General features: G+C 36.5%; 1 protein-coding gene and 1 pseudogene across 1 annotated transcript; one reads left to right on the top strand and one right to left on the bottom strand.

Annotated features, from left to right (window-relative positions):
• Positions 1-2,885: 2,885 nt before the first annotated feature.
• LOC145578164 (berberine bridge enzyme-like 22 pseudogene) lies at positions 2,886-5,485 on the top strand (annotated as a pseudogene).
• Positions 5,486-6,540: 1,055 nt separating this feature from the next.
• LOC145591541 (uncharacterized) lies at positions 6,541-10,738 on the bottom strand. Its single transcript, XM_081648032.1, has 3 exons — positions 10,248-10,738; positions 9,756-9,853; positions 6,541-7,593 (listed from the first exon to the last, which is right to left on the bottom strand). The coding sequence occupies exons 1-3, from the start codon at positions 10,359-10,361 to the stop codon at positions 7,035-7,037; spliced, it is 771 nt and encodes a 256-aa protein (XP_081504158.1). The 5' UTR covers positions 10,362-10,738; the 3' UTR covers positions 6,541-7,034.
• Positions 10,739-12,056: the final 1,318 nt, after the last annotated feature.

Here is a 12,056-nt window from a genome sequence, read left to right as displayed (position 1 = left end):
TAATCATACCACTCCATGAAAACACAATAAGAGTAAAACAAAAAGTAAGTATATACACAATAAAAATAAGAAAAAATATATATACAGATTAGTCTCACCAAATAAGAAGCTAAATAAAATTAAGCCGTCTCCCCGGCAACGACGCCAAAATTTGATAGGTTGTCGTACACCTGTCAAAAATAAATTCCTAACGAATCCAACTAACAATGTAGTAGGGCAAGTAGGGTCGAATCCACAGAGAGATGGTATTCAATCTAACTTCTAAGAAATTGGTGAAACTAAACAAGTCACGAAATTGGGATTAAGAATAGATCTAAAATAAAATAGGAAGAAAACAAATAATAAAAAGGACCTAGGGTTAAGGTTCACCATGTTTATAGTTCTAAATCTATCAAGTATCAATAACAATTCAATCAATCAATTATCTAGAGCAATTGCTAAGCCTACGATCGGGTCTTAACGCTCCCAATTCAACATATGTAGTTCGGTCGCTAACATAATCAGAATTGCTAATTGTAGGTAAGCCTCTAAAAGTAAGATCTTTCGATTCAAACTCTTATTAACAATAATTAATCAAACAATTGATCAGGTTGCAAGATTAGCAATAGAACACTATCAATTAGAGAAATCAATAATCAAAATATCACAAATATCAATCAAGATTCATAATATAAACATGGATTCCCAAACCCTAGAAATAAAACTACTCAAGCATGAAATAAATAAATAAAACTAGATCTAAGGAATAAAACATAATTAAAAGCAAGAAAATAGAAATAAAATACCTCAATGAATTAAAATCATAAACCCAAGAATCATCCATGGAAGAATCCATGGAGATGCCATGAGAAACTAGGGTTCTAGAGAGAAAACTAAAAAGAACGTAAAATAAAAAAGATGTAAAAGGCCTCCGGGAAAATAATATCCCTTGAGTATTTATATTATCCTAAAACTAATCTAAAGAAATAATTAAAGAAAAGTAAAAAGAAAATAATAAATACATAAGTTGAATTACTATTGGATTATAATTGATGACGTGGCACGATACTCGACTTGATTACATCAAACGACCAAGAAAAGATGGAGCAGCACCGAGCTATCGCTCTCTAACGAGCGAGCTATCGCTCCTCGTCGAATGTAGCTACTGCCTTGACGAGCTAGCTGGCGAGCTATAGCTCGCATAGGACTTTGCGTATGGCAGTGATGAGCTAATAGGCGAGCTAGCTTGCGAGCGATAGCTCGGAGCTTCCTTGACTTGCTGCCTTACTGAGCTAGTACTCGAGCTATAGCTCGAGCTTAGCTCGATGCAAGAATGCTTAGCAACTCAAATTGTAAATGCACCAAAGGCCTAAAACGATCTCATACTTGCAACAAGAGCTACGAAACAACTCCGATTTGCTTCAAAGAATCTACATACATATATAAGCACAAGGTCAATGAATCATCGGCCTCAAATCAACATCCCTCCATCCAACGACAAATGCTAAATTCTTCCGAGAGCGTCCAAATAGCTATGAGAACTACCTGGAACATTAAGAAAACACAAACGGAGCATAATAGAGCACAAAATGGACAACTTATGCAATTGCGACCTAAAAAGCAACAAAAGACTCAAAAATCAACTATAAAACTAGCATAAATGTGCCTATAAACTCTATATAAATGTGATTCATCAGGTCTCACGGATAAAAAATAAGGAAGCGATGACTTGTTTTTAAGTGCTTACCTATTATATTAGTATGAGGCCTTTTGAGAAGGTGTCTAAAACAAATCTGTACAGGTTAAGCCTAAAACAATCAATATCATAGTAATTAATGTGGAGTTGTGGTGTGCATGTGGCCTAACAAAGTGGATTGTCTGGGCCCAACAAGTGGTATTAAAGCCGATGGTTTAGTTGGGACAAACACGGAGCCCATATATGGCTCAATGACGTGGGTAACAAGCCTTTGGAGAACTAATTCTATTCAATTTATTTTAAAAACTTATTATTCGTAGTTATTTTTGTCAAATACAGAATAGATCAAATGTCAGTACACTTGCGGATTGCGAGTTGTATCTAAATTGGCAAATTTCCCAAAATAGAGTGGTAATTTTCTAGTTACAAACACAAAATACAACACATTATAACATATGTGCAAATTCAACATACTCCTCATCAGCAAACCCAACATTACTCCCATTTGTGCTTCAAACCTAACATAATGATGATAACATTAGAATTACTTACATGTCTATATATCTTTATGTATCCTTTGGATTCTTCCTAAGAACTTGTAGTACTTTGTGCCTAACCATAACTAATCACCAGAAAAAATAACATTAATGCACAAGATCTTCCCTATGACAGATATGCATACATGCGCAGGTGCATGAAGCAATTTCAACACATGGAACAAGTGTGCATGTCTGGTAGATCACTCACTCAGTTATATCCCCTCCCCGAGGGGTTAGCGACAGATCGAAGTTTGGGAAGAGAAGGTCACGGCGGATATTCAGCCTTACCGCATGTTCAGAAAAAAAAATGTAGCCTGCTCAAACTACCCAGCTTCAGCATTACATTATAAAATACAACTTTGATCACATCATAAACTTTCATCGCATACGCTTTTAATGAACTTGTGTGTACTCAATCAAGCATATACAAAACCTTAATAAAATGTCTACAGATGTTAGATTATTAACTAGTATAGTTGAGATAATTAATTATACAGAACGATGCATGATTTTCACATAAAATTCATAACCAATACTGCTCGAATCCAAATAAATAGATCAACTGGTTAGTAGTCTTCAGATATCTATAATCCAACTTTACAGCTCTCAAACAGTATTCACCTAGTTTCAGACACTAACAATCTGTAAATCTCAGCACCTAAAAACTGCAGATGAATAACCTCAAGGCTTCTGCATCATCATTGAGATCAACAGTTTTCCTGCTTATGATCTTACTATTTACTAAACCAATAAACTCCAAAGATTTTCTTCAATGCATGGCATCTAAGTTCTCTACTTCTAATGTTTATACAAAAGAATCAACTTTATATTCCTCCCTATTATTAAAATCACAGAAAAATCCAAGGTGGCTGAACTCCACCTTGGCCTTTAAACCCCTGTACATAGTTACCCCATCTCAGGAACCTGAGATTGGAGTTACTGTCCTCTGTAGCAGAGAGCATGGCCTTCAGGTGAGAGTTCGGAGTGGAGGCCATGACTACGAGGGCCTATCCTACCTGAGCAGAGCTCCTTTTGTCCTCATTGATCTTGTCCACCTTCGCGAGATCAGGATCAACATGGTGGACCAGACGTTATGGGTTCAGTCCGGGGCAACGCTAGGGGAGCTCTATTACAGCATTGCACAGAGAAGTAGTACCTATGGTTTCCCTGCAGGTGTGTGCCCTACAGTCGGAGTCGGAGGCCATATCAGTGGGGGTGGGTTAGGGGTTCTGACAAGGAAGTACGGTCTGGCGGCTGATCATGTGATGGATGCTCACTTGGTTGACGTGAATGGCCGAGTTTTAGACCGGAAGTTGATGGGAGAGGAACTGTTTTGGGCTATTAGAGGTGGTGGAGGAGCAAGTTTTGGGGTGATTACTGCATGGAAAATCAAAATGGTTCCAGTTCCACTTACTGTAACAGTTTTTACAGTTCATAAAACTCTTGAGCAAGGTGCTAATAAGCTCGTTGACCGATGGCAGCAGATTGCAGACAAGTTGCCAGATGATCTGTTCATTAGGATCATAGTTCAGAATGTGGGTGGTGGAAGTTATGGTGTACAGAAAACTGTTCAAGCTTCTTTCAACTCTATGTTTCTTGGGAATGTTCAGAGGTATCAGTAATAACATGCATATACAAGTCTGCTTTTTTCACACACCTGCTTATTTGCACACAACAGCCAACCTAGTGTCTATTCAATACATCAGTTTCATGGTTGACCTTTGTGGTCAAACAAAGGCCAGTAAATCTTCTCACAAATTCCCACCATTTAAACAAGCTCCAGTACACAGTCTTTAACCTAAACTAGTAGAGAGATATTTTCATCCAAACTATGGCACTTGACTCGACTACTAATGTTGACACGTACTCGTGGCCAAACATAATGCTTTTGATCTAAACTCCTAATAAAGTATCAAGTTTATGTACCTAAGAAATGTCGAATATTTAACTCAAGTAATTGAAGAGAAACAGACTTTGAGTAAGATAGCTTCTGTGCAGAACAAAATTCTAAAGTTTATTTAGTACAAAATAATTCTTTGATAATTGTTATTAAAAAAAAAAAAAAGGCAAATAAAAAAGACTAGTATACTAATAAATAGGGATGGCAACGGGTCGGACTCAGAGCGGATTATGCTAAATCCGACTCCGACCCGACAGGAAGTCGGAGGTTAAATCCGACATCCGACTCCGACATCCGACCTCCGACTCAACCCGAATCCGAGTTTTTTTTTTTCATTATTCAATATACTTTGAGATGTTGGGCTATTTGGGCCTTTACAACCCACACCCAATGCCACCATGACCCACACAAAAATCCACTATCTATTGGAGTCGGAGTCGGATAATCCGTTAAAGTCGGACATTTGTCGGAGTTGGATTTTTTTCTTGGATTTTTTGTAGGATCCGACTCCGACCCTCTTCCGACTCGAAGTTGGATTATTTTAACGGAGTCAAACTCGGATTACATTTTTTTCAGACTCGGAGCGGATATTTTACCTCGGATCGGGGCAGAATAGGGTTGGATCCGGACTAGATTGCCATCCCTACAAATAAATGCATGTTTCTTGCTATTTCCATAGTGAAATCTGACATTATCTGAAATTCTATCACTTGCAACAACAGCCTAATCTCAGTGATGGAGCTAATCTTCCCAGAACTGGGAGTCGGGGCAAAAGACTGCAAAGAAGTGAGTTGGATTGAATCAATTCTATACTTTGCTGGGCACCCAAGCGGCACATCAAGGGAAGTTCTCCTAGACAGAGATCATCAACTTTATAAGAGCTACTTCAAGGCGAAATCTGACTTTGTAAACCAAATCATACCTGAAACTGCCCTTCAACAAGCATGGGAGAGACAATTACAGGTAGATGAGGCTTACATGGTGATGGAACCACTTGGTGGGATGATGAATCACATACCGGAAACCCAATTAGCTTTCCCTCATAGAGGAGGAAACCTATATAACATACAGTATATAGTGAAGTGGAAGGTGAATGAGGCTGAGGAAGCTAGAAGGCATATTCACTGGGTAAGAATGCTTCATGCATTTATGAGTCCATATGTTTCTAAGTCTCCGAGAACTGCCTATTTTAATTATAGGGACCTTGATTTGGGCATTAATGGGAATAATGGAACTACAAGCTATCTGGAAGCTAGAGTTTGGGGTACCAAATACTTCAAGAATAATTTCGAGAGGTTGGCCAAGGCGAAGAGAAGAATTGATCCAAGTAACTTCTTCAGAGATGAGCAGAGCATTCCTCCTTTTGGCTAAAAGGAAAAAGTACAGAAGGTCTTGTGAGTCTAGTTCCAGTGCAACATGCACTCTATGTAAATTGATGCCAAAAACTAAAAGTTGTCTTTGCAGAATAGAAAACTGCAAATAGCCCAAACAATATAATAAAAAGTGAAATCTTTGCATGGTCTTGGACTCTTGCAAATACAACATTCCTTAAGGGCACAGAAACTGAGCAGGAGAAATAGAGAGAAAAAGGGGGTGAGTGAGTGAGGGTTTCGACTGTAGAGAAAAGGTATAGAGAAAATCTTACCAAAATTTAACAACTTAGTGAGGAGAGGGAACAAATGTCACGCAAAAGAATTTTGGTCTAATTAGGGCATAGTAGCTTAAGGTGGTAGTGGCCATTTCATCATAATGAAAAAAAGGTGGAAAGGATACTTCTTATAAACTTACATTGCAATTCTAGAGCAGGTCCATTAAGTTCTAAAGTATTTTCTTACCAGCAGATTGAACAAACATCAGGCAGTTTTTAATTAAAGCCAAAAAACACCTTCAATTAAAAAAGGGAAACCCTATTGGCTTACTGCAGGTCTTTTATATATATTACCTGAATCAAATGAACTTCAGAACAAAAGCTTGCTCAAAGACCATGTTTGCATACAACCTCAACATATCTCCGTGAAGTTGAAAGTAATATATCCTAAACCATCAAATCACAACCTTTAAACTGGAACTTTCTGCCATTATTCACAACCATAGATTTTTTTCAAGCCCTAAACCAGCACCTACTCAAGCATCGAATAAATCATTATCATGCTGGTGCACTAAATTCCCTAAACCAGATTGTGTTCAGCTGTGTTTTTCTCATTCAGGAGCTCATAATGATGAGCAGGTTACAGCCTTGGGTATATCTAAAGCTAGCTACCAATTAGTCTTAAGTTCAGCTACTACCATAAGATCAAAAATCACAAAGACTGGCATGATGGCAGAAAAAATAAGTCAACATATATTCAAGCACTGAAGTTTTCAAGCCATCTTTTGCAAGACATAGATGAAAAATAGAATTGAGAACAGGGTCGTAGCCATGGAAGGAGAAAAGTAAAAAATGAAATTGAACTTACAGATTTTTCCAACAGTCAAATTGATGATTAATATCAGCAGCAAACATCAAAAATTCAACTTGCCAGTCTGACATCTTGAACAAAGAGCAGCTTACAGCTCCCTTTGAATATTAATCCAATAAGGCCTCCATCAGTTATCTAATTACAAGTATACAACATATCTAGGAATTTAGCTGCGTACACGTGGACGTCTCCAGATCTAACCTCAACGAAATTGATACTAGGCTGTTGTTATAATGGATAGGAGTGGGGTAACCATTTGTTCTGGCATTAAGAGTCTCAAATATGCGGTCAACTAATAGCTTTTCTCATCATTAATCCCACAACAGATAACTTCGCAGTTTGCACCAACAATCATCATATGTCTTCACCGATAAAAGAAAAGGAAATACAATCTTCATATGTGGGCCGTACAAGCGTCAGACACCAAACATTGATATCAATAAACCAATTTCATATGACAGCTAGTCCAGAGATATGATTCTCTCGACCATAGTCACTGCCATTGAATCCTTTCTTTCATCGAATTCAGGATCAGAAGAAGGTATGACAGGACATCCTTCATCATGGTACTCACGTTCATCATCCAAAGGTTTCAAAAATGAGCAAGATCGAGTTTCAGATTCAACATTCTGCATTCCCTCTTGAGCTCCAGTAAATCCTAGATCAAATGTTGGTGAGCATGAAGGCTGGGCTCTCATCTGCACAGATCGTAAAAGAGCAGCTTTCCTTAAGTCCCCTGAGTGGCATATATCACTCGGTGAAGAAGGGAATCTTCCTTCAGTATCAGAACCTCTCTGACGAGGTTGAGAAGAACCTGAGAAGGTACTGCATCCATTTGAAGGCTGTGAGGTGGTAGGAGGACTAGAGCAAAATGCACCAACTGGTTTATATCTATACGGGGAGACAGGACTAGTAGGACGGCTTTCAGATTGCGATGAGCAGGCACTCATGGGAGTTTCATAATATCGTGCATCGTCTAAGTCTTCAGACATGGGTGAATACTGTAAGGACAATTCATCTCTGCAATGAGTGTAAGCAAATGTTAGATCAAACATTCAAAACATTTAATATATACGTACAAATGAGGGTTTCAAGGGTTGTTCCTTACTTCTTTCTTGTTTGGACAGGTTAGAAAAGCAATATTAGGTGAAAATTATAATAATACATAGAATCAAAGTGTTGTAAATCAGAATGACATTATCTCCAAAACACCAAGACCAAACAATTTGCAAAAAAGAGAAGCAAATGATAGTTGAAAAATCAATCGGAATCTGAGTTGATGATTAAGTTTGCTGGATAGGGCAACAATCTGACTCTAATAGAGCAGAATTCAAATGTTAGGTTTTACCTAATAGTTCTCCAAGGGGATACGTAAGCTGCACATATAAAGCCAAGTATTTACTGCATAACATACTTTGAGTTTGAAAAATAGTATTTTCCATTTCCATCCTTGATGCCAATGAGGTAGAATCGTGCATTATCAGTACTAGCCTTCAATACCACTTTTTTGCAACCAGATGGAGAAGCAAAACTGGTCATATGCAATTGAAATTTACAGATATCTTTTTACATGCCTCATTCACAAATCCTACCTATTTACATGAAGTGCCTAAAGCCAATTCTCCATTCTTGGCATACGACTATTTCAGCAAATAACATGTTGATTTCCCAGTAGAAAAGAAAAGGACAAACTGTGGAAATTGCAATATTTGTAAAGCTCCTTTTGTGAATTTAACAAATGTATGATACCCTCAAATTCCTCACTGTAGGACATAATGATTCTAGAATTAAAATTCCATACATAAGCAAAAATTGGAACCAAAATCTTCTGCGGTTTATTCTGGTCATGTTACAGAAAGAGGCAGAGTGGTTCTCATGCTTCCATCGCAAGGCTTGAAAGGCCAAAAGCACACACTAATCAAATTTAGTATGCAGGAGGTATGTAGCGCGACATTAGTTAGCTAAATATTGCCAACTTATGTATTTAACAAGACAAGATAACATTATGCACTCATGTACTTTAAATCCAGATTATTCTTGCACTGTTATAGCATGAAAGAATGAAAATCTCAATATCTAAACAAAATATTATGTGTGCAATAAGCAAAGGAATACACCCATTAATCCCTTTGCTGTTTTAGTAATACTGTATAGAAGAAACCAAAAAAGTTATTTGAGAGAAAAGTACTTTAATGGAAGGAGAGTTATGGTCCGGTAGGAAGTCTTCATAAGGTGGGTTGTTCTGCCAGGTGCCAGCTGATTGGGTGGCTCTAAAATTAACTAGTGCAGTGAAAGTTAGTCCGCTGTTGGCTGAAGGCAAAGGCTTTTAAGGAATACCTTGGCTGCTTTTGCTTCTGCCTTCATTGCTAATCTTTAAAGCTTTCTCCTCTGTAAAGCCTAGCTCATGGCTCTCTCAAGGGTACTTGACCTGAATAAAAACTTTGCTTCCACAAATTGGTAATTAAGGTTTATAATGAGAGATGCGTATGAAATTGCAATTCGTGTAAAGGAACCAAATTGCAAGGGTCCTATCTTGCACTCGGTAGGATAACCAATGAGGATGTTAAAGAGGTGGCTTAGCCATGTTTAATTTCCATTTTACTTTCTTATAGTTTATAGAGGGCCAGCCCCTCATTTGCACCAATAAAAAATATTTAAATTAACCCAAATCAAAATTTCATATAAAAAGCCTCTCCTAGGGAATAGGGATGTTGATGTGTGGTAGATCATCTACCCATAAGGCCGATGAACATCTACACCATTGATCCAAAAGTTTCAGAGAACAGATATGCTAGTTCTCCTCGACTAAAACACAGTTTATGTTACACATACTATTTCAGGAACAGAGCAATCTCTGTCAGCACCTTGCATTCTTGCATACTGACATATATCATCAGAACACATTAACACATGTAACAAGCGATAACATGTACACACAATTCAATATTGCTAAAGGTTAACAACTTTGGCTACTCAATTAAAACATGGATTTATGTAAAGGTGTGAGACTCAAGTAAACAGATGCATCAAGTGCCCACATTCAAGTCAAAATATTGAATATCTAACACAGGAATACAAGGTTCAATGCACGTTGCAGGTAACATGGGGAAACAGGAATAATCATTTGATTATTGAACACAAATGCTGAAATGCATGAAATCAAACCCCAAAAACCATATCACCTTGAATAGAACATGCTTTCAGACCTCGCCGGAGAATCCAACAGATTTTCAGGAATTGGGTCACCCACAGTCAAACAATTTAAGCTTGATGCCATCATCTGAAAATATTCCCACAATTTCAAACCCTTAAATCAACAAGAACAACAACTACTGAGCTCTACACTATCAGAAAGACAGAAACCATGCAAACAAATCAAAATCCCATATCTTCAGCATCATCATACCAAAGTCTTCACCTTTTCTTTACTATATTAATTAGGAAATTGATAACAACCCCCTAAGGACGGTTCAGTATAATAACACATCGACACGTGATTTTGTCATCAATTCCGATATTATTGGTAATTTTTCATTTAACTACACACAAACATTCAGGAAGACTTTTTGATCAATATAACATACTTTCATACTATTACAAGTAAAATATAAAATCATTTATACCCAAATTATAATTGTTGAAAATAATTAAAATAGATATAAAATAGAATAGACCTCACTGAGATAACGCTTATGAGAATGAAGATTATCGATGTAAACTTCATCTTCGGGATCTCTGCTTCTCTTCCCACTTGGAGATGGTGTTGGAGAGTTGGTTTCTGATCCCATTTTTTTTTTTTTTTTTTTTTTTTTTTTTTTTGGGTATTTAGGAATTGAGTTTATTTGGGTATTTAGGAATTGAGATAGTTCGTTTCTTTTTCCAATAATAATCCCTCTAATTTGTCTGGTTTCTTAAATTTTCTGGGAATTGTAAATTATGAAGAAGACAAGCTGACATCAGGAGAAATTTGGCAAGGAATAATGAGCTCTCATTCTTCGTCCTGTTGAGAATTCAGGCCATATAAGGAAACTTTTCAGAAATTGCTCCAGGAAATAACGGCCAAATCTCTTGGTGCAAACTATAACTCTGGAAGATAAATGAGATAGTTGAAATTTGATTAAGTTACGGGTAAATTCAAGTTTCTCTAAGATTTAAATATATCTCCTCTCGACCTCTCACAACCTAATTATTTTCTTTAATTTTTTAAATGATAAAAAAAAAAAAAAAAAGTGGCACACAAATTAATGTATATATTGGAGCTCCTTGTTATTACCAAAACTAGTTTACCATGTAAGTGTCTCAAAAATTATTAAAAATTAAGTTGACGAAATAAAGAAATTTATTTTTTTTTTGACGGGAAATAAAGAAATTTATCAAGATATAATACATCCCTAAATATGAGTTGAACGAAACTTTTTTTTTTAAAAAAAGGTAAAGTATACGAGGAGCCCCTCCTAAATCCTAACAAGAGGGGGGGGGAGGGGGTGAGGTTCGAACCCTAATCACATGGAGGGAGATGGAGGGACTAACCATCCCTATTATAATCTGTTGAAATTAGAAAACATACCTTATAATGGAGTTTGAAAACATACCTAAAAATTTGAGCCCTCACAATTTGTTATAATATGTTAACTCTTTGTTACAAAATCAGACTTTATCTCATAGCAATCAACTGAGAGTATTTCCGGTTTTTTTTTACCAACAATTCTCAAAACTTGCTATCTCTTATGTCAAGAGTAAAAAAAGATTAACAGCAAACCAAGAAAGTCCTTGAGAATTTCCTAATCTATTGAAGTTAATTAAATAGAGACAAGATCCTTGTTCAGTGCAGGCCCTTCCTGCACCTTATTTACACACTCGCAAAGCATGTGAAGTAAAGCAGCAGCCGGATTAGTGAAGTTCTCAATATCTCTATGCTGCACAAGAAATTGTTGAAGGATGTTGTGATCTTCGTGCTTTAGCTCAACTGCATATTTCCATCTACTGCTATTAAAATCCTTCACGAGTGGCTCAACTTGACTCATTGATATGACCTTCTCAGATGTTGAACTTTGATCCTTGACTGATCGAATATTACCAAATCAGCATTAAAATTTTATATAGAGTATTAGTATCCACAAAGAATTGAAGATCAAAAAGCAAGAATATTGTACAAAAAATCATTAGTATAAATCAAGAATTTTCACTTGTATAAATAAAGTAACAAGCGATGCTTAATTGATTTAGAACAGCCACATAAAACCACAAGATACTCTCTCTTTAAGTAACTAGCAAATTGTTGTTACTCGCTCATTATAAGATTTTTACAACATATATATGACTACAAAGACATTATATACCCTTATTAATTACATCAACTGTAAATAAAATTTCAAGTTTCAACATTTTCTTAACATGAGAAACAAACTAAAGAAAAGTACCGTAACAATTTTGTATGTAATTTCAAATTTAACCTCTTGAATCGGGAAACTAAGACAACTTCA

Source organism: Chenopodium album, chromosome 2 (genome assembly GCF_948465745.1).
Source record: "Chenopodium album chromosome 2, dcCheAlbu1.1, whole genome shotgun sequence".
In the NCBI taxonomy this organism is placed as follows: Eukaryota; Viridiplantae; Streptophyta; class Magnoliopsida; order Caryophyllales; family Amaranthaceae; genus Chenopodium; species Chenopodium album.
The sequence above is the reverse complement of the archived record's forward strand: the minus strand, read 5'-3'. Positions and strand labels throughout refer to the sequence as shown.